This window comes from Glycine soja, chromosome 9, assembly GCF_004193775.1.
Source record: "Glycine soja cultivar W05 chromosome 9, ASM419377v2, whole genome shotgun sequence".
Classification (NCBI taxonomy): Eukaryota; Viridiplantae; Streptophyta; class Magnoliopsida; order Fabales; family Fabaceae; genus Glycine; species Glycine soja.
In genome coordinates, this window is record NC_041010.1 from 30,296,501 (window position 1) to 30,320,493 (window position 23,993).

General features: G+C 33.8%; 3 protein-coding genes, 1 long non-coding RNA gene and 1 pseudogene across 4 annotated transcripts; 2 read left to right on the top strand and 3 right to left on the bottom strand.

Annotated features, from left to right (window-relative positions):
* The first annotated feature begins 2,124 nt into the window (after positions 1-2,124).
* On the top strand, positions 2,125-2,927 carry LOC114368328. Its single transcript, XM_028325640.1, has 3 exons — positions 2,125-2,197; positions 2,556-2,743; positions 2,818-2,927. Exons 1-3 carry the CDS (start codon positions 2,160-2,162, stop codon positions 2,925-2,927), a joined length of 336 nt encoding a protein of 111 aa, XP_028181441.1. The 5' UTR covers positions 2,125-2,159.
* Positions 2,928-3,255: 328 nt separating this feature from the next.
* Positions 3,256-4,236, top strand: LOC114367332. The gene is made up of 3 exons (XR_003657168.1): positions 3,256-3,333; positions 3,791-3,834; positions 3,990-4,236. It is a non-coding gene; the product is annotated as an uncharacterized LOC114367332 (long non-coding RNA).
* A 9,803-nt stretch (positions 4,237-14,039) lies between these two features.
* LOC114367347 lies at positions 14,040-15,321 on the bottom strand. The gene is made up of 2 exons (XM_028324511.1): positions 14,713-15,321; positions 14,040-14,617 (listed from the first exon to the last, which is right to left on the bottom strand). Exons 1-2 carry the CDS (start codon positions 14,782-14,784, stop codon positions 14,294-14,296), a joined length of 396 nt encoding a protein of 131 aa, XP_028180312.1. The 5' UTR covers positions 14,785-15,321; the 3' UTR covers positions 14,040-14,293.
* A 6,049-nt stretch (positions 15,322-21,370) lies between these two features.
* Positions 21,371-22,253, bottom strand: LOC114367345 (annotated as a pseudogene).
* A 1,083-nt stretch (positions 22,254-23,336) lies between these two features.
* On the bottom strand, positions 23,337-23,993 carry LOC114367346 (isoflavone 7-O-glucosyltransferase 1-like). Its single transcript, XM_028324509.1, has one exon. The coding sequence runs from the start codon at positions 23,903-23,905 to the stop codon at positions 23,435-23,437; it is 471 nt and encodes a 156-aa protein (XP_028180310.1). The 5' UTR covers positions 23,906-23,993; the 3' UTR covers positions 23,337-23,434.

Genomic DNA, 23,993 nt, shown 5'->3' on the forward strand with positions numbered 1-23,993 from the left:
CTGCTGGGTGCCCCTAGCAAATCCCGAGGGTTTTTTAGACTTTAAGTTGCAACCCAACCTGGCCCAGTTAACCTATTTGCATTAGTATAAGCCCATTTTAAAACATTAGAATATTAACAATTTTTTTTTTTGGGTACAGGTGTTAAACTTTTTTATATCAAATAAATATTTTTAATTATACACTTGCTTATGAGATATAAATTGTTATTCCTTGTGTTAATCATTGATATATATATATTATCCTATCCTATCATAAAACTTTGTAATAATTATTTTAGAAATTTAATTAGAATGTATTGTGATATAATTTTTTTATATTATTTAATCACATATTACAATATTTTCATATTTATCATAAATGATATCATATATTTGTCATTTCTGAATAGTAATAATAATATTACATTTTTTTTTTATTTTCACTAAAATACATTCGATATGATTTCGAATTGGTTAATAAAAGGCTTTAGATTAAGAGTGTATCACAATTAACCTAAATCAATTAAAAATTTCAAATAAACTAAATATATTTAAAATAAATTTTGATATACCTCCCATTAAATTATGAAACCCTATATATTTTCTGGTAATTTAAATACACAAAAATATTTATTATATATATATATATATATATATATTATAATGTCAGACAACATTCTTTTATATAATTAATTTTTTTTATTTTAAATTAATCTTAATTATCAAAATTAAGACATATATATGTGTGGATAATAATTAATTTAATTATTTCAAATTAGAATATATAATTATTCAAATTACCTCAATTATTATATTTAAATAATTCTATGAATTAAAAATATAAAAGTTTCTCTAAAATTTTCTTGCTCAATTGCATAAAATGTCCCTATAATTTTATTATAATAAAAAATTTAAAATAATCTTAATTACCTTAATTAAAACATACTTATTTTAATTAAAAAATATACTTATTGTAATTATAAAATGTCCCTATACTTTAATTATTTCAAATTAGAAAATATACTTATTCTAATTGCCTTAATTACTATATTTATATAAAAAGTTTAAAACCATCTTAATAACGTTAACTAAAACATATACCTGAGTTGAATAAAGAGTAAGCTGCACTACTAAAATAATTGTTTATTACGACGCGCTAATAACTACGGTCGGCTACGACCGTCTTTGAAAATAACATAATGGCAGTATCGTAATTAAACGCATCACAATAAAGGCGGTTTTCACAAATCGTAGTAATTGAGTTGTGTACAAAGGCGGTTTTGTCAAAAAACCGTCTTTAAACATTTACACTTTTTCTCGCGCTCTCATTCTTTCATTGGGCAGTGTAACCTTTTCACTTTCTCTCTCTTGTTGGGCAGGGGCACTCGCTTCGTCGCCTGGAATTCTTTGAATGGGCTCCTTCACTCCTCACAATTTCAAAATCCCTAGAAACAAATCACACTCCCCTTAATCCATCATTTACGCTGCTTTCTTCTCAGATCTATACCAACAATCGGAAAAATCGTCAACACCAACCAACACAACATCAACTCCACCCCCTACGGCGCCACATCGTGGGCCCTGCAGCTCCATGACGCGCACCCTATGCCGCAACCTCGCCTCCAAGATGCTCCACTCCTCACGCGTCACCTCGGAGTCCAGGTTGAACACACTTTACGACTCCGAATGGCGGAGGTGATGTTTGGATCAACGAGAACCGCTTTGGCATCATGCGCCAGCTCGGGGAAGGTGGCTTCGCCTACGTCTACCTCGTCAAGGAGGCTCCCAACGACTCTGCCACTGCCGGCCTCGCCAAGAAGCTCAAAGGCTCCTCTCATCTCTCCGGTCATCTTCCTTCCTTAACCTATTTCGATTCCCCTCACTGTTTTTCTTATTTATCTTCTAAAATTGACCTCGTTAGGCCTGATCTGTTTGATCTGTGTTGTTTTTTTTTCTCGATCTGTGATGGCATTTCCTTGGCCAAATGTTAGAATTGCCTCTCCGTGGATATTGTTTATTATCTGCTATAACTTCCTTTTCCATTATAAATTTCTGGATGCATTTGTTTGAGAGCGTTTTCTGTGTAATGTGCTCTTTGAATTGTTGGATCTCATCCTATTTTTTTTTTTCAGGTTGATCCAGATATTAGCCTTTCTCTTTAACAGAACCTTGCTTCTTATATGCAAGTTTTGAATGCTTCCTCTAGAGGGTTGCACAGGTATGCTGGTGAATAGTCTAGTTTTCTTATTAAATTCATTTTACCAGATGACAGGTTGTTGTCAGGTTTTCTTCTTGGTCATTACATCTTTTTTTCTTAATAAAACTGATTTAGACTTGCTAGCAAGTTTCCAATGTGGAATTTGTATATTCAAAATTATTTCTCTATTAGACTTGCTTATGTTTGCTCTACATTTTGCACACAGAATAGGTTGTTAGTTGCAGGATTGTGTTTCTTTAGTTTTTTCCTCGCAATTTGTTACTTGTTCCTTCTTCACTAGTATTAAGTCTTTTTGTATTCAACAGTATAAGTTTGTTGTGGTCATTTCCTTCTCTCATTTATATTCCTTTAAATTCAGAATGGGAACTGTATTCAGTTATCTTCCCATATCCATGGCAACTGAACCTGCTGCAGATGACTCAATACTTTCACTGCTAAGGGTTTTCTGGCCCATCTTGGAGAAATTTTTTGGCTCTGAGCATATGGAGAATGGGAATTTATCCGTAGCAGCTTGCCGAGCTCTTTCACTAGCTGTTCGATCTTCAGGTTTACCCACTTGGACACATTTGTTGACAGTTCATCGGTTTCCCTTGTGATAAATATAGTTTTTTAATGTGCAGGTCAGCATTTTGTGACATTACTGCCCAAGGTGCTGGACTGGCTTTCAAAAAAATTTGTTTTATTCCAAAGTCATGAATGCTATATAAGAACCGGTAGGGATTTTTTATGATCTCTTGTTCATTTAATGCCCTATTATGCATATTCCAAGATGCATGTCACTGTACTGGTTGAAGTGATTGTTAAATCTTAATGACTTTGGCAAAGTACTGGTACATGATTAATTTGGAAAGTAAAAAATTTGTGATTATTTTTATCTGGTATTTACATAGGCTTGTATCTTTATGATTGTCAATCAAGAAAGCATTAGTTGATGCCATAACAATCTTATTTGTACTTGTTTCCATATTCTGATAATGTTATTGTGCTCCTTCTGGGATGTTGCAATGAACCTTTACTAATTTCCTGATTCAAACAATATTTTCAGCTTCCATTGTCATTGAAGAATTTGGTCATCTAGAGGAGTACATACCTTTATTTGTCACTTCTGACGACATTCCAGACATTGATAAGAAAAAGTAATTCATTTTCTTATTACTTATGCCCCCCTTTTGATTAGTTTCCAGGCCTGATAATGTTGTTTTGCTGCCTGAAGTTTTTTATTGGGGGGGGGGGGGTCTTGATGTTCATATAAAATATTGATCAAGATTTAATGATTTTATATTGGTATACTATAAAATACTCATTCTTAGTTTTCTCTTGCATTTTGATTTTATGCAAATGTTGGATTAGTATCATGGATATTGCAGACAATGTATTCTCTTAATCACAGCTTATGATTAAATAGATTTTTTGCACTCGGCTTGGTTTGTGAGGTTTCCTCTATATGTTTTGTGAAAATGATGCTACAGTTTTAGTTAATACTTTAGTCATATTTATCTCAATGATTGACTGTTACAAAATGAACTGTATGTCCTCAGCCATAAATAATTGCTTATAGTCATTTATCTTACATGATTCACTGTTATAAATTAGAATGGTATGTTGATTGGAGCAACTACATCAATCGGATTAATCATGTAAGCCTCTCTTAAACTTTTTCATTTTCTTGTAAACGGGTCTAATTAATACTTGTCTTTGCTATGTTTCTCTCAATATGATTCTTATTTTGTACAACTTTTTTTTATTGGTTTCAATGTATAATTTTTGGTCTTCTCTTTTTCTTAAAAATTAGAAAAATAGTATTGTTTTCAAATTGTAAAGAGTGGATAGGGTGAATGAAACAGAGAGTGAAAGTTACAACAACATATAGAAGCAAAGGTGCAGACCATTTTTTGCTTTCGTGTCATGATTGGGTAAGTCCATTTATTATATAGTATATAGTATAGTAGTATTTAATTTTCAGTAGCTAAATTCTATTGATAGGCCCCCTATTAATTGTTTAATTTTCCACTTATTATTAAACACAATAATGTTGTTGTACTCACTATTGAAATTGATAGATAAAAAAGTAGGAAGGTAAATAAGAAGATGTTAGGTAAAAGCTGTTTTTTGTATTGTCTTACTTAGAATTTGGAAATGTACGTTTATTGTTGCAATAAAAAAAGAATGATAAGTTTTTAGAGTCTACAATTTAATTTTTTAATAATAAAAATATATATTTCAATTAAAATTAGAGGAATATTTTTAAAGAAAAAATCTTCATTTTTATAATATATATTAATATATTAACTAATCAATAACTTGCATTTATTTTATTGAGAAAAATAATAATAAATAATAGGAGAAAACTGATAACATTGTACATCCTGGATAAAATAAAATGGGTCCAGTAGTCCGTGTAGGTCCAACTAGTTAGTAGTATTTAGGCCTAGCATGGACTTAATCATATTTTTTACAATTAGAAAAAAGAATCGGTGAGTACCCATATGCTTCTTAATCCCCTCCCTACCCATGTTCACATTAAAATGTACTTATATTTTAGTTTTAAAATATTTTTTTACATATATTTAGATCCAGAAAATTAGTCATCATTGGATTCTCAAATCAAAAATCAATTCTCAACTTCAGTTAAGAGATTCAAATTCGAAATTAATTACTTGTTTAAAAAATTTTAGTTTATATGATTTTTTATATACTAGTATACTATAGTAGTACCATGGTAGCATTAAATTTGTAGGATATTATAATAACCAAACAAATGATTATTACTCATAATTTATACATACTAGCTAGTAAGTTACTTAAGCACATTTATTTAGACTTCGAGAAAGATAAAAATAGTAAGTGTGGATTGATTAATTAATGGGGTTTCCACCTTGGCTTTAGTGTAGAGACAGACTATGCTCACGTTGTTCAATAATGGCTTTAGTGTAGAGGCTTTGATGGAATTATTAAAGTCTGGGATGTATCTAGAAAAAATTGGACTAGATAACCTAGAAGAAGCTTTACTACTTCAGGCTGATATGATGGATCTTAAAACACGAATTCATGGGCCTGCTGAAGCATATGTGATGGAAGCAAGACTTGACGAAGGACGGGGTCCATTAGTAACTACTATAGTGAAGGCATGGACTCTTTTCAATTTGTTGTTTTAAAATTTTGGTTTAAAATAGTGGAAGTGGTCCAAGGTGATGCTAGGAACGTGTTGTGTGATGTTGTAGACAAGCATCGTGCATTTGTATTGGTTTTGGGAAGCCAAGGCTACAGAGTTATCAAAAGGTACCTATTAATTAACTATACATTACTTTAATACTGTACTTTGATATGAAAATTTGACTTTTATATGAAATTTTGACTGGTTTAGTTGCCAAATTTAAGTGGTGATATTTCCATCATGTATTAAGCCTGTGATTACAACTTACAAGTTTCTTTATTAGATGATATATAGTGTTGAATATGCTAATATGGCTATTATGATAAAAACGATTTGGTATGCAGTCTCAAGTGATTTCTTTGCAATTTGTGTGTGTGCGCTTATTCTACATCGGTTCAACGATAAACGATGTAGAAAATTTTCTCATTCTACATCTATTGACTGATAAACGAGGTAAAAATCTTTTCAATTCTACATCGGTTGACTGATAACCGATGTAGAAATCTTTCATTCCTACCCATTCTACATCGGTTGACTGAAGACCGATGTAGAAATCGCACCCATTCCTACCCATTCTACATCGGTTTCATCCTTAGAACCGATGTAGAACAATCCCCATTCAAAGGCGGTCCTTTAACCGATGTTGGTATTCAACGACACTGGGTTACCACCACGCGTCATAACCGATGTAGAAAGCCCATTAGAACCGATGTAGAAGACCTTTTTTTTAGTAGTGCTGGTTGAATAAAGAGCCTGCAAAGTATTGATACTATATTAAGAAATGAACAAGTAAAATTCTTGGTACAATTTAAGTACAAAATAAGGGCAAAAGTTCCTACCTAGTAGGCCTCCAATAACCCCAATAATAGCCATTGGAAATAACTCCGCAAAGGAATAATCCTCTTGACCACTAAAAATAAAATCAGTCAAGAAAAGGAAAGAAGAAAATAAATATCTCAATATTCATCTGACAGTGAAAATGTTAATAGCTTAGAGCTTAACTCTGATACATCCCAAATTATGAATCCACCGGACCCAAAGTGTCCATATTTTCCACTCTTACACCACCCCATTGTTGCTCAGACCACAACAGCCGCCACATGACTTGACTCCTCCACCTTCAAGAGCACAAGCAACAAAATTTAAGTACAGACACCACTATCTTTACTGCACATGCTTCTAAGCAAACAGAATCTTTGATCAAGAAATAAAAATCCATACCAATTAAGATGTAACCTCTTCCAAAGCAAACAATACACCACAAACTGGAGCTCTCTAAATGCTGCAGCAACTCCAGCTGCACATCCACAGGTTACCTTTTAAGACATCAATGAAATTATAAATGCTGAACTTGACTCAAACTTCGAGCAGTGGCATCAAGGACTTCGATTGTCACCACATCAATGCTGAACTGCAGTCCAGATGAAGCATTAGTGGTGAACTTTGCATTCCAGCTTCATCACATTCCTGATGAGAGTGTTTCTGGTGAACTTAGAGTTCAATTTTGATACCATGGTAGTCATACAAGCTTAGGACAACTCTCCCAAAATCCAATTAACGAAGGGGAAGCTAAGATGCAAATTTGAAATTTAAAATAATAAAAACAGAAAGAAAGAAAAACCATTTTCAGTGAAACATTAAGATTGAGAAAGTAGAATTAATAATATCATGTAACATCAAGATTTAGAAATATAAACAAAAACTAGGAAAAGAAAAAATAAATTATATTCTATTTGTTTCTAAGACAACTAACTTATTGACTTATCAAAGTCTGTCCTGAAACACCTCCCAATGCTCCCATTAAGAAGGCCAGATCTTATTTTGGTGAGGTAACTATGTTTTTATACCGTAATTGTTAAAACTGTATCTGAATTCTAAAGTTGCATATCAAAAAGACAAAAATTATAATGGAGCAATAGTTTTAGTGTCAAACTCAGTCCTAGAATTGGTGTAGAGGTTACTATGAATCTAAATATTTGCTTCCACCACGTTCTGATGGAAAATGTTTCAGCTGGGTGAAATGTGAAGAAAAATTGGACACTTATATTCTTATTAGTTCAAAATCTTTTATATTATAATTAGGACTTCAAAATTTGACAATTTCTTCAACACAATCTAGTATCATGGTTTCATTCAGTGAACAATGACATCTCCTTAGTAACATGTATCATATTCATGAATGACATGCTCTCATTTACCACATAAGTGAAAATTGTTTCTATGGTTTGTTATTTTATACAGTGTTTGGGAAAAGGAGAGTCAAGTTAACTTAGCTCATAAAGATCTGAAAAAATTAAAGGAACAACTAAAGAATGCAGAAACTACCAAAGCTCAAGTCCTGGTGGAGCTTGAAAATGCTAAAAGAGTTGTTGAGGATCTCTCACAAAAGCTTAAATGCAGAACATGCTTTTGTTGAAAGAAAATGGCTTTAGTACAGCCTAGTTAGAAAAGTATAAATGAATTTATAACAACTAAGTAGTATATAATACAAATACAACTCAATTAGCTTGGTGCATAAACTAGTACAGTTAACTAGATAAACATTTATGCTTATATAATAAGCATAAATAATGGGTGGAACAAACTTCTGCTAGCCAAAAAGAAAGTGAGGTTACCCCATTAAGAAGACACATCAAAGAAAAGCATACACATCTAATTATTGGAAGGCAACCCAAACAAGATGATTGATGGAGAACCATGAACAATCAAATAAATCAGCCCACAAGGAAAATGAATTATTAGAATTGGAACATAAAAAATGAAAATTTTTCCTTAAATTTTTCTAATTCACATTCTTTTTGGTATGATAGAAGGAAAATAAGAAAAGCAGAGAAAAGTTTGAAATATGAATTGAAAAACAAGGGATAGAAAAGAAAAATAAAACAATTTTTTTTAGAAATAAACCTTCTCTTTTTTATTTCTCTATTATTTTCTCTCCATCTAAATAAAAGGAAAGGAAATACAATATTATCTGTTTTCTTTACTCCTGATTTTCTTTCCTTCTAACCAAAAATACCATAAACACTCAGAAAGGAAAATGGAAAATCATAAGATCCCACAAAAAGAATTTTGATGAACGAAAAATCAGAATAAAAAAATATATAACCCATGAAAAAATAAAAGCAATACTAAAATGCAGTGACAAACAGAAATGGTCCTTTGTAAGTTAATAATCATTAAAAACCAAGAGACATGCTTCTTTTTTCCATTGATTCCACATTTCCCAAAGCTTTCTCAGAAACCAACAGAAACTAAAGAACAGAACATTCACAAACATCACACTCAACAATCTACAGTACCTAACCAAAATCAGACATATCAATCACGCAAAGCTGGCTATTTTATGACAACCCATAATTATTCTCCTGGAAATCAATCAACACCAAAAAGAAGAATAGAGCAGTACACCAAAGAAAGCTTATGGATGATAATAAACTAAATTGAGCCAAAGCCAACTATACAAGTCAAGCTCCAAAAGCTTTTCATAAAAAGAAGAAGAAAAAAAACTTCATTAAAATAGAAAGGCTACTGTGAAGAAGAAAATCAAAAGGCTTCAAGTACCAGACTCTTTCTCTCTTTTCTGCATCATGCAACATTGTTTTCCATTGGCAGGCTACTGTGAAGAAGCAAATCAAAAGGCTTCAAGTTGTACAAACTTGCTTGATTCCTGAGCAACCCAAACTTTCCATTTACACAACATTCAACATTGTTTTCATAAATAAAATTAACACACACATGCATATGGCAGAATGTCTATATAACGAAAATAGAATGACATACAAACCCTAATTACAAAAAATTAATATCTTCAATTGAACAACATTTCGACCAATTTATTTAAAAGCCTAAAAAAGGGCATGACAAAATCACTATGTAAATCAAATCTACTACTTGTAAGAACCCTAACAGTTGAAGTGTGAGTGGGAAACGAAAAAATGATAACAACTACAACCATAGGTACTTACCAGCTAAAATGACACGACCGCAGCACCACAGCCTAATCAGACACTCTCGAAGACAATGTGCGTCAGTAGACAAGCTACGAACTCACGCCAGGGGCTACGAGCTACAAAGGTGAGTAGATGAGGCCGAGAACTACAAACACGAGGTATATAGTTAGAACAAAGGTGAGGTATTTTCATGCCGGAGCACCGTGAGGTATTTTCACGCCGAGAACTAAGAGGTACAAAGCTGATCAGTAGAAAGATGAGTTCAATAGCTACGGGCTAGTGTGCAAATTAGGTTTAAACCTAATTACGACTAAATGCAACGAATGCGATTTTCATTAAAACCTGTCGTTGTTATTTTGCCAAGAATTACGAAAAAGCCAACCACGCACATTCTAAGACGGTTATTAACGACCGTCTTAGTATGTACGTCATAGAAAGTAAATTTTCGCTACTTAATTACAAGTTTGTCATCGCGTCACATTCTAAGACGGCCGCGAAGAACCGTCTTAGAATATGCGTCGTAAAATGCCTATTTTGTAGTAGTGACTATCATTACTCTTGTAATTTCTTTTAAATAAGATCATAATATGGAAAAGAGAAAGAACACACAAAGGAAAGAGGATAAGCTATCTTCCTAAAAATAATATTGAAAAAACTAAGAATAATAATAAGAAAAATGCAACTAAAGATGAAACTTGAAAGTGGAAAATAGAAGCTCGGGTGGCCTTTACTCCACAAAGCCAATTCAGGAATGTCACAAACCCAAACCCTCCCAATCTCACCAAAATGATAATGTTGTTAAACCCCTAAACACAAAAACAAAAACACGAATAAAACAAAAACCCCAACTCTCCAAATCTCAAACCCCTAAACAAAAACATGATAATGCTCTCAAGCTTGGTTTTGCAAAAGACGTGAAGAGGCAAGGAGAACAAACACGTGAAGAAGGAGAAAAAAGTGGTAGTGCAAGGGAGTACGCAAAACAATGCTCTCAGCTCAAGCGATGATAACAACAATAAACACGACAACTCAAGTAGCGACGACGATGGATACGACAGTTGAAGTGGCAATGACGATGCAAGGGTGAGTTTTTGAGTGGAACGAATTGAGAAAGCAAGGGAGTCAAAATGTACTTAACATTTCAAATATATAATTGTCAACATCGGTTTGATAAAAAAAGTAATGTTAAAATGCTTCAAATAACATCGATTTTAGGAAAACCGATGTTAAACTGCCTCAAACAACATTGATTTTAATGGAAAAAATATCATCATTTGTGGTTTCTTGCCTTTTTATTTTTGTTTCTTTTCAATTTCCTCCATCTAATGGACCATTAGGGTTGGGATATTAGACAATTTTCGACAAGTTTAACAAAAAAAATCATCTAACTCAAACTAGCTAATGATTATTATTTCACCAATTTGGACCATGTGAGATCTTGCTTTGAGTGAGTCTCAAATTAGGTGGGTTGTAGGTCAACTGGGTGGATCCATATGGGTTTAGGGCACCATGAAAGAAGACCCATATGTCGTCACCTACACTACTTGCTCTACGTTTGGATATAAATATATTTGGGTTCCAGTTCAACATTGTAAACCACACCTCTATTGACCTATGAATGCATCGAGGAACAATAGGGCACACCACTAGGAATGCCAAGACATTAATGATAAAGAAGAAAAGGTGAGAGTGTTGCACAAATTGCTATATTCTCCCTCTATCTTGTGGAAAGGAGTCACAACCCGTTGGTACGTTACTCATTTACCCTACACATTTCATCACGATCATAAGAGAGAAAAGGATGTAATGTCCAAAGTTATTTGAGATCTCAGAGTTTTAAAATTGAAAAATATTTGATAAATGTGTTATCCAACAACTAAAGAGAAAAAAAAAAAAAAAGATGTGATGGTCAAAGTTATTTCTGACATATTTTATTGTATTTCACTTAGATTGACTAATTGCATTGTCATCCCAAATTGGAATTGAAGTGTTGTGTACACCTACCTTTCAACTTGCAGGAGGTTATTATAGATATAGATTATTAATATTACTAGGATTGGTTTTATAAGTCACATTTGTACACAAGTAAACTAATTTGCTCGTTTGAGTAAATCCACTTATTAGTTTTACACTTTTTTTCCTCTTTATTTCCTCCGAATCATAAATTCTAAAGTCATACTCTCATCCCCAATTTTTCTTTATAAAAAAAATAAAATAAAAAGTAAATGTACGTTGATATAATAACTCATTTGCTTATGTAACAAAATTTCCTTTGATCTTTTCCGTTCTCAGTGAATTAGTTGTCACATGCATGCACTCTTTTTTATTTGAAAAATTCTCATGCACATAAATACGGAATAAAATACATGAGTTATTATAAAATTCTATGATACATATTTTTCAATAAAAAAATTTGGCATTTGTCTCATGCAGTTAGACACTTAAATTTAATTTAAATGTAAACGGGCATAGATATTAAATCTGCCACGCTTTTAGATGTTTTTTGGTAATGAAATTATTAGATGTATTTTACTTTTTTATTATTTAAAATGGAAATACAATAAGTTATTAAGTTAAATAAATGTATAAAGTGTAGAATATTGTATGAAATTAAATTATTATTTTTATTTAGTTACACTACTAAAGTAAAAAAGAAAAACATTAAAATATTTATAAGAGAAAAAAATATTGTCTGAATAAAAAAAATCACAAAAGTACATTTTAATTTAGTTACGCTATAAAAATAAACAATTATGAAGTACCAAAAAATATTGCCTGAATCAGTTGCACCATTAAAATACACTTACATAATCTTCGTAAACATGATGCTAAATTTGTTATAAAAAATAAAAATAAAAACTAACAATAATGAAGTAAGGAGCCAATAGATGTGGCAAGTGACACTAATTGGTTTGTCCCCTTTCTTTTGTGGAGCTTGTGCTAGTTGCTTAGCAAGTAGTTAGGCATGGAATGGTCATAAAATGATATTTATATATTGGCTGTCAATTTGCCATGCAAAAATGAAGGGCTGCGAACGTATTACAATAGGCTAGGGGACAACCACTTGTTCAATTCACGTTTAAGTTTGTTTTTTTATCTTTTGAAAGGAATGTTTAACGAATTAAGTTGCTTTAAATAATGCCTCGATCAGTTGCACCATAGGAAATTAAGTGAAGGGCTGCAAATGTAGTACTATTATACTCCAAATGTTTAGTTCACGTTTAAGTTTTTTGTTTAATTTGTTTGAAATAAATTTCTTCAGGAGAATTTATAACAAACATAAATAAAGAAATAAAATAAAATAAAATTTAAGATAAAATTAAATTATGTATTTTAATTTTAAAAAATAGATTAAGATATTAAATTAAGTTTGACTTATGAAACAAAAATTTAATTTTTCTTATATTCTTATAGTGGGTTGTGGAGGTAGCGATAGTTGAGGCCCCATTATCATAGCGGAGGTGGTGGAAAATGTATTTGCGGAAAAGTAGAGGAGTAAAATATTAAGAAAAATTAGGATTATTAATAATTTTATTATTTTTTAATAATTAATAATTTTAATTAATATATAATTAACTTAATAACTCAAATAATCAAAATTATTTGTTATTAATCTATTAGGAGGATCAAAATCACTATATTAAATTTAAGAGTTGAATTTTATCATTCTCATTCACTCTTAAGTCTTACATGAAAAAAAAAAATTGTTCCCAAATGATCCCATTGCCCAAATTTCTAGGACCACCTGACCCGGAAATCAAGTCCAACAATATGGGGAAGTCATACAAATTACAAAGTTCACACCTTGGATTAAGTTTTTGTCAAAGATTTTAAAATATTTTTGGACATTGAAATTTTTTTAAATAAATAGATTTATATAAATAATTAGAATTATTTAAAAATAATAATAATTCATATATTTTATTTAGAGAAATTATTATTATATATAAAGGGAGGTATGAATTATTATATGTCAATCCATATAGGTTATATGTATGGAATTTTATTAGTTGTGGTTAGTTTGTCATTGAATTTTTTTTAATTTTTTGTTAAGATGAGTGGATATCTGAGGACATTATATTCGAAGAAATTAATATGAATAAAGACAATGGAGAGTAATCAACTGCGTTCAAGAATATTGATTGTTCTGATGTCTTCAATACTTCTCATATATTTATATGATTTTGTATTTGGTTAAAGTAAGTAAATGAATGTCCTAAAAAGAATAAACATGTATTATCCCTTTTGTAGGTGTTTGTTGCTCGTGAGGCCGTATTGCAATGGGTTCGTACTGTTGTGTGTGATATTGTTTTGTGGTTGTAATAATGAGGTTAGACACATCAACTCGAAAGAGCGGAATGACCTCATTTGCTTTAATTGGTTGTGAGAGTAGTGAAAAATATAGAATATACAAGAAAGATTTAGTGGGAACGATAACTAGTACTAGAAAATGTGGGTGTTCCTTTAAGCTGCGAACAAAACCAATCTTGGGAGGTGAAGTATTGATGGTCAACTTAATATGTGAGACTCATTATCATGCGTTGACTAAGTCATTTACTGGACATCCATATGTTGGTCGACTAACTGAGGATGATAAGATTATTATTGGTGATATGACAAAGTCAATGATCAAACCAAACTCATATTTATCATGTGTTCCAAGCTTTATGCTATCTTTTGGCAAACGACCTACGACATTGACAACAACATCAATAATAAACATTGGAAGCATGTAAGAAACAATTATATTAGTCAAATTGTAAATATATTATACCACTGCATGTTGAGGCATGTATGCATCAACAGTTGCAGGTGTAGGTGGTTATGACATAGTTGCTATATGAACAGTGGATGTCTAGGAGGCTACCCCACCTCTGCCAGACTCATAAATGGGTGAGATGTCATATAAAACCACTCCAGATAGCCTACAACACACTGACAAGGAAAAGTACAAAAGTCTCCAATCGGTGCAAGGTATTAAGAAAACAGAAGTCATTTATCATCAATCTCTTCTGTCGATAAAGATGTAGAAGTATTGAGTGGAGGAATGAACTGAACATAACCAAGTTGTCGTAATACCCTCCCTGATAGGTGTCTAACAATAGATGAAATAAGCTCAAATTCTCTGAAACCATGATGATCACCATAAGGTATCCAACAAACAACATCTGACATCAACCTATCCAAGCACTTGCGATAGGTGGTCACTAGTAATGTCTTCCCACACTTCCAATGACAAGCATGTGGTTTCCTCTCATAGTAATTCTCATCAGCAATCATATTTGCAATTGTAGGAAAATGCTTGTAGATCCAAGACTACACACATTAAAAAATACCAACAAGAATTCTAATCAATATAGAACATATAAAATTTAAAACAAATAACAATGATAAAAAAACAATATAATTACCTGCAAGAAAGTGATATATCCTACAAGATGTTTAGTCGAATGCTTAGACGCAACATTTAGATTCTCATACATATGTACAAGTGCAATTGCTCCCCATGAAAACCCTCCAGGTTGATTAAGGTCACAAAATGAGTCCAAGAATACCACAGTGATATGTGTGACACTCTTGTTAGCAAATAGTGTGCAACCTACAAGATGCAACAAATAAGCTTTAGCAGCTAGTCATGTCCATTGTCGTGCGTCACATTTGGTACGATAAGTCTCATCTTTTGTGTCTTGTCTACGCACTTTAAGCAACTTAACTAACAAGTCAACAACTTGATCCACATCAATTGCATCATAAGTTTGGAAGACACCTGTAATGGGTAGATGTAATAATGATGCCACATCATCGAGGGTTATACTTAGTTCTCCTATAAATAAATGGAAACTACTAGTTTCCTTGTACCACCTCTCGGCAAAAGCATATAAAAGTCCCTTGTCATCTGTCTCCATTGAATATGTAATCAAATAAATTAATCCTATAGCAGCCACTATGTCTTCAATCTCAGGTGCATGCCTTCCAACTTTTTCCACCTTCCTCTCATGAGAGGCAAATTTCAACTCAGTACATTTCTGACAATAATTAAAATTATTTATGTAAATTAAAATGATAAATACTTATTTAAATAAGTTTTAATTAAACAAATAACTACCTCTCATACCCATACTTTGGATGTCACATGATCAACATTTATAAATGAATGAAGAAATCCATTTTTATATTTTTTATACTTCAAATCACTATTTATATAAATATTTAATAGTATTAATGTAATAATATTTATAAAAATATATTAATAAAAAAACATGTTTCTTATACAATATTACCTATTTTTGTTTAAATAAATTTTAAAATAAATACATTATAAAAATTTTGAATTTTTGTTATTTAATTAATTTATAAATAACTACTTTAAATATACAAAAATATTAAATAGTTATTTATAAAATAATTAAATAACAACAAAATTTATACATTGATTTTTAAATAAACTAAATAATAAATAAAATATTTATTAAATAAATAAAATATTTAAAATTAACAAACATATAGATTGACAATCCATATGAATCATACGAATTGCCAAGTCGTGTGTTCCATACAAATTATATGGATTTTTATTTTGCATGCTTCATATAGATTGTTAATCCGTATGGAGTAAATGAAGTTCAAAAAATAAAAACTCACAGTTGACAACACAACGCTAATCACGATGACAAAGGAGAAGAGACTAGCGGAGGAGAAACCACGTACATAGAGGAGCCATAGATTCAAAACACACCATGAGAGGACGAGTGCTTCGCGGAGGAGAAGGAGGAAAGGAATAGATGAGTGCACTTGGATGGTGTATGTTACCTTTTAAGTAAAGTGCAAAACTGTTATTTCACTTATTTGGCTAGGTGTACAAGAAAATTGAATGGTGCTGGAAGAATATCCCTCACACCTTTAGTTCTGACAAACACCGAGGTATAGCATGTTCTATGTCTTAGAATAGGAGCAATAGGCCTAGAATAAAGAATTCAAGACAAACTAATCATTGCCTTATTTTATCTCAAAGTAATTCAAGTTCAATCCAATTTTTTTATTTGATGGGGTTGGGCAAAACCCCAAAGACTATACAACTTGAACACTACAAACCGTAGGCCCAACAACCAAGTCCCTAAGCAGAAGAAGGGAACATATAGGAGGAGGAGGGGACTAGAGAACATACAACCCTAGGGCCTTGGAATAAGTCAAAGCTGCCAAAGAGTCAGCTACACTATTACTCTCCCTATACAAATGATTTATCCTCACAACCCAATCTCTAATTGTTGAGCTAAATGCACCAACGAACTACAAGGATGGAGGACAAACACCCCTTAGAAATAATCTCCATTGCAACCTTTGAGTTACAATCCAATAGAACACAACCTTTGAGTCACAATATACCATTGTTGCATATTTCACATATTTGTACATGAATCGATTTCTTATTATGGCTTAGTGAATCTGCAAACATCAAAGTTAATTTATAAATGGCTAAAATTCACAATTTTTTATGGGCTTTACTAGATAATATGCTTTTAACACTGTCAATTTAACATTGGTTTTCATGAAAACCAATGTGAAAATTTAATAAAAGTGTAGCTTCAAATGTATTACAATATTGATTTTCAAATAACCGATGTTAAAATATACATCGGTTTAAAAGCTGATATTGAATTTCAATGTTGCTAGATACAACATCGATTCAAAAATCGATGTTGAATGTCTTTTTGAAGTAGTGGGGGATTATCAAAATTGGGATTGTGATGGGAGGACAGACAACTGAAAATAAATTAAAATCAAAGGACTCGCCACCATAGCTTATCAAGGAAAAAAAATATTATTAAAAATAAATGTATTATGAAGAAAAAGACGATTGTTGTTGTATTGTTTTTTCACCTTTTTAATATATATATATATATATATATATATATATATATTGATGTAGCTCCTATGTGGAGCTTGTATGCCTTGGATATTCTTCATCAATGGAGTCTCTTGCTTCTTGAAGATGAATGGTAGCGAAATGGAGAAGGAAGAAAGATGATTGAAGATACCACTTCAAGGAGAAGATGAGTCAAGAAGAAGCTCACCACCATAAGAAGTCATGGATAAGAGCATGAAGGAAGAAGAAGATGAATGGAGGGAGAGGGAAAGAAGGAGCACGAAATTTTGTGCCTCAAATGAGGTCTGAACTTTGAAGTGTAATTCTCAAATGATCAAAGTTGAAAAAATGCACACACGTGGCCTCTATTTATAGCCTAAGTGTCACACAAAATTGAAGGGAAATTTGAATTTCTATTCAAATTTCACTTGAATTTGTGGAGCCAAAATTTTACTAATTATGATTAGTGAATTTTAGCTATGGTTTAGCCCACTAATCCAAGATCAAGTCCAAGATTCTCCACTAAGTGTGCTTAGGTGTCATGAGGCATGTAAAGTATGAAGGACATGTACAAAGTGTGACTATATGATGTGACAATGGGGTGTAACAAGCAAATGCTCACCTCCCCTTCTAAAATTTAATTGGATTGGACTTCTCCCAATTCAATTAAATTTATTTTCTAACACACACATCAAATATTCACTTAATGCATGTGAAATTACAAAACTACGCCTAATACAAAAACTAGTCTAGGTGCCCTAATAAAACAAGGGTTGAAAAATCATATATTTCTAAGGTACCCTAACTATATTATGGAGCTCTAAATACAAGGCCCAGAAATAATGAAATCCTAATCTAATATGTACAAAGATAAGTGGGCTCAAACTAAGCTCATGGGCCCGAAATCTACCATAAGGCTCATGAGAATCCCAGGGCCTTCTCTTGCATCTCTGGCCCAATCTTCTTGGAGTCTTCTATCCAATGCCTTTGGGGAATAGGATTGCATCATTCCCTCCCCCTTGAAAAGGATTTGACCTCAAATCCAGATGTTCTTGAAACTCAGGGATTCTTTCCTCAACACATGTAAAAAGAATAAAAACATATATATTAGTGATGTTGGATATGTTAGAGTAGGAAAAGGACTAAAAACCCCTTTCCTAGCCATCTTCCCATGAGAGAACATAGGTCCTCACCAACTTAATGAGTGGTGCTACAGGTATAGAAAAATATGGGACAAACCTTTTGTAAAAGTTTGTTAAGTCATTGAAGCCTCAAATTTCCCTTATACTTGGTGGAGTAGGCCACTCAGGAATGACCTTTATTCTCATAGGATCCATACGAAGCCTTTGATCATTATTTAAAAAGTTAACGAAAGTAATGGAATAAAACATATCTTTTCTTTATTTTCATGTCGATTATTCCTACAAAAAATTACGACAAACCTAAGGTGTCCGATATGAGCGCCTAGGTTTTTATTGAAACAAAAAATAAACCTACCTAATGAGTCCCTATGTACAAAAATCATGAAGATGATGGGTGCATGAGTGATTTTACAAAAGAGGGTTGCACCACTCAACACATTCAGCATACCACCTATCATAGGGATTTGGTGCCTTATAATACCTATTTTGGGCACCAACAAGACACAAGGATTTAAGCTCTTACGAACCAAACCCTCATCAAATAACTCCTTTACTTAAGGAATAACCTCAAGCTCAAGAGGTATGGCGGTGCTAAGGGATGTTTCCCTTGATAGGAGAAGGTAGAAAGATTGTTTAAGGAGTGCTCTTTTGATATCACATTTTGTTGCAAAATTATTTTCCTTCTTAACAATCTTCTTTGAGGAATCATTTTCCTCTTTTTCCTTCCCCTTGGCCTTTGAAGACAAGGCCTTACTATCCTTCTTTTTCTTTTGGTTTTCTAGTTTTTCTTTCTCATCCCTCTTATCTTTCATAGTTAGTTGATCTTTGGCCACCTGTGAAGGTGTTTGAGGATGCAACACAAATTTAGTGCCAAGATGGGTGAGGGTAATCTTATTAGTTAGGCCATTGTAAATGATCTTCCTATCAAATTGTCATGGCCTTCCTAAAAGAATATGCCCTGCCTCCATGGAAACTATATCACAATTAACTTCGTCCTTATATGTCCTAATGGAGAAAGGTACTTTCATTTGTTGGTTAACTATCATTTCCCCTTGTTCATTGAGCCATTGAAGTTTATAAGGTTTTGGGTGGGGAATGATAGTGAGCTTCAACTTGGAAACTAATCTTGTGCTACAACAATTGCAATAAGATCCATTATCCACAATAAGAGAACAAGTTTTATCTAAAATTTTTGCATTTTGTATGAAAGATGTTCTCTTTTTGGGATTGAGATAGATCACAAGATTGACCTCCAAGGAGCCTTCTAACCATTAGGAGGTCACCTTTTTCATAGAGGTAGACTTCTTCACTAGACTCTTCACCCCTTACTTCATCTTCACTTCCACTAGAGGAAGGGGAAGAAGTAGTCTCCTCTTGACTACTATAAATGTCTTAACCCCTCATAATCATGGTTTTCTTTGTGGGGCATTGAGTGGCAATGTGACCTCTCCCAAGACATTTGAAGCATTTAATGTTGCTAGTCCTTTCTTAGGAACTAGTCTTGGGGGTGGATTTCTCTATGGTCTTACCCTTATCTTCCTTGGGTTTTGAAGGTGCAGCCCCCAAAATTCCTTGGGCTTGGTCCTTCCTTGGATAAGAGTGAAAGCCATAAGATTTTGAAGAAGACTTTCTTTTAAGTTGTTGCTCCACTCTTATACAAAGTTGGACTAGCTCATCTAGGTCCCTATATGGAAGGAGTTCAACCTTATCTCTCACTTCCATATTAAGCCCACTAAGGAACCTAGCTATGCTTGTTCTTTCCTCCTCCCTAAGTCCAACTCTTAAAAGGAGTAGTTCCATTTGCTGTCTATATTCTTCAACACTCATACTCCATTTTCTAAGCCTTTGGAGCTTGTCCATAAGCCCCCTTTCATAGTAGGAGGTAATATGTCTCTTCCTAAGGGCACTCTTAAGATTATTCCAATACTCTACTGGAGGATCCCCATGAATCCTTCGTTCTCTAACAAGGGAAGTCCACCAATAGAGGACATACCCTTGAAAGCTAAGGGTAGCCAATGGAACTTTTCTCTCTTCGCTAATATGATGGCAAGCAAAAAGTTGTTAAACCTTGATTTCCCAATCTAATGTTAACCTCTTGAGGCCTTCTATCCTTTTCTTTTCTTTGGGGATGATGTTTAGTATGTGAACTATGGCGCCCTCTATAATAGTCGCTAAGTTCTTCACTTAAACTCTTGCAAAAGTCATGACTACTATAGGAGGCATGTTTTTCTCTTTTCATTTCTTTCATTATTTTTCTTCTTTCTTCCTTTCTTATTTGTTTTCTCTCATCTTAATTTATTTCTACCCTCTCTTTTCCTTTTTCTTTTCTTTCTAGTTTTTCTTTCCATAACTTGAGGGAACTCAACTCATCTAAGATTCTAGATAGAGGGTCCTTATGACTAGTACCCTCGCCATTAACACTAGATGAATGATGACTCATGTTGGTTCCTAAGTTGTGGTTCTGTCTTGTTAGGGGTTTGAAAAAGTAAAAGTTAGGGTTCCAAAAGAACTCAAGATAAGCGTGATAAGCAAGAAGAAATTATTATGCAATAACAAGATAAGCTAGGTGTGACTAGTAAAGAAAATTAGCTATGGTTCAGCCCACTAATCCAAGATCCAGTCCAAGATTCTCCACTAAGTGTGCTTAGGTGTCATGAGGCATGTAAAGCGTGAAGGACATGCACAAAGTGTGACTAAATGATGTGGCAATGGAGTGTAGCAAGCAAATGCTCACCCCCCTCTAAAATTTAATTGGATTGGGCTTCTTCCAATTCAATTAAATTTATTTCCTAACACACACATCAAATATTCACTTAGTGCATGTGAAATTACAAAACTACCCCTAATACAAAAACTAATCAAGGTGCCCTAAAATACAAGGGCTGAAAAATCCTACGTTTTTAGGGTACCCTACCTACATTATGGAGCCCTAAATACAAGGTCCAAAAATAATGAAATCCTATTCTAATATATACAAAGATAAGTGGGCTCATACTTAGCCCATGGGTCCAAAATCTACCCTAAGGCTCATGAGAACCTTAGGGCCTTTTCTTGCATCTCTGGCCCAATTTTCTTGGAGTCTTCTATCCAATGCCCTTGGGGGGGTAGGATTGCATCACTCAGTCCCCCAACTCTGTCGCACTCACGAACCCTTCTTTGTTCTCGTTCACCGCCAAAGCCACCTTTATTTCCTTCACTAGAATCACTATATTCATCTTCTACTCTGCGTAGAGAGGCCACGCCACCATTGGCACCCCTTCACCAACTCTGTCACACTCACGAACCCTTCTTTGTTCTCATTCACCGCCAAAGCCACCTTTATTTCCTTCACCAGAATCACTCTATTCATCTTCTGCTCTGTGTAGAGAGGCCACACCACCATTGGCACCCCTTCACACATCGCCTCCAACACCAAGTTCCAACCGCAGTGAGTCACGAACCCACCCACCGAGTCATGACTCAGTATCTGAACCTGTGGGGCCTATTCTCTCACAACCAGCCCCTTCCTTCTCTTTAGTCCTTTCCAAAAACCTTTATGGCAGCAACTCGTTCAGACTCATTTCCTCCACCAAGTCATCACAACCTTCCAACTCGGTCCTCACGACCCACAAGAACCTTTGCTCGCTCTTCTCCAACCCAAGAGCAATCTCCTTCAACTGAGCCCTCGAGAACCTTCCCATGCTTCCATAACAGAGCAATACGACGCTCTAACTCAGTTGCGAGTTTAACCAACTCAAACACCCTTTGTCTTATTCTCCATACGGTGCAGAAATCATGGGTCTGACACAAAACAAGGGTGGTATCGTCACATCCTCGCTTAATGTTCTGATAGGTTTTTCTTCAATCCCTTCAAAGGTGTTTGTGATAATCCCAACACCATCCTCCATGTTTTCCGGTAACTGAAGCAGGGCCTGGTAGCTTTGACTCGAAGGGTCTTTGGCCTTGTTTCAAAAATCGTTGGTGGAGATTGTGGGCAATCCAGGGATTTGAATCTGCAGCGGTTGGTCCTTCACCTTTTCTTTAGTAACAATTTGGTGAATGATTGGGAAACGAATGTTAGACATGTGACCTCAGAAATCTTAAGAAGGAGGGGTTGAATTAAGATTTTACAAATTATTCCCCAATTAAAATTTCTATACAGATTTTGACCCAAGTGCTAAGATTCATTTTAAAATGAATTTCTAAATAATAATTCAAATTAAACTTACTGAATAAAAATAATAAGCAACAATAAATAAAAGAGTTTGAGGGAAGAGAGAATGCAAACATAGTTTTATACTAGTTCGAAAAAGTTCGTTGCCTACGTCCAGTTCCCAAGCAATCCTCTTGGGAGTTCCACTATCTCGCAAATCCTTTACACTTTCTGAAACACACAAGGACAACCCTTCCTTTGTGTTCAGATGCTTTACAACAAGAGACTCTCAATCTCTTAGCCCTTTGATTAGAAAGAGAGGAAAAAGAAGATGATCTTTCTTGAAAGAGATATATGTTTACAATGAAGCACTCAATTCCTTATAGAATAACACAAGTGTTTGACCAAGGAATGTTGGATGATAAGAGATTTTGGTTTGAGAGGATTATGCCTTTTTTTGAATAGGGAAAACTCTGAAGAAAATTCGTGCCCAAGTCACCTATTTATAGGCCTTTGATGGTCATTCAAAAATCCAATGAAAAGATGTGACTGTTGACAGATTTTCTGAAAACTTGCCACTAGTAATCAGTTACAATGTTGGTGTAATCGATTACACAGTTATTTTTCTTGAACAGTTGTGACTCTTAATTTAAAATTTGAATTTCCAATGTTCAGAGCCACTGGATTACACGTTTTGTGTAATCGATTACAAGGTTTCTCAAAATATTTTTGAATGTTATAAGCATTGGTAATTGATTACTACCTTCTGGTAATCGATTACCAGAGAGTAAAATGCTTGGTAAAATTTTGGTAAGATAGAAACTCACTCGATCAATCATTTGTGCTTTTCAAAAACTTTTCTAAGAGTCTATCTTAATTCTTATCCTGAGATCTTTGCTTTTGCTTGACATCTTGCTTTCTTCATCCTTGAAATTCATCTTGAATGATCTTTGAAATTCCTTGGCATCATCAAAATAATTCTTGAAGCTTTGCTTCTACAACGAAGGAGTAGAGAGAGTGGAGGCGCAAGAAGTGTAGTAGAAGTAAATGGGGACGTTGTTGTTGAGATTTTTGGTGAGGGCTTTGGGGTCATTGAAGTTCATGAAGTCCATGACGAGGGCTTTGAGGTTCGAGGCTTTGGCGAGGGTTTGGAGTGCAACGGTGATGTTTTGCGTGCTGTGGCGGGTGAATTCGAGGGAGAGGATGTGAAGGGGGAGGGAGGGGGTGTTAAAGTTGAAGGGGACGTGGTGGAACGTGATGGCGGGGGTGGTGGCGGTGACAGTGGTGATGTATCTAGCATTAGAGTCGCATGCGATGGTAGTGGTGGAAGGGGTGATGGGAGGAGTGAGGATGAGTATAGTGATGGAAAGTGAAGGGTACTGGGTTAGAATGAGTTTTCCTAGCTCCACCATGGAGACTAGGTGTCCCCTACCAAGATTAGGGTATAGAACAATGGTGTCTTTCATGTTTGGAGAGGAATGAGATTTTGAGATGGATTTGGTTCTTTGGATGGAGGTTAAGGCACTACTATAAAAAGATGATTCTACATCGATT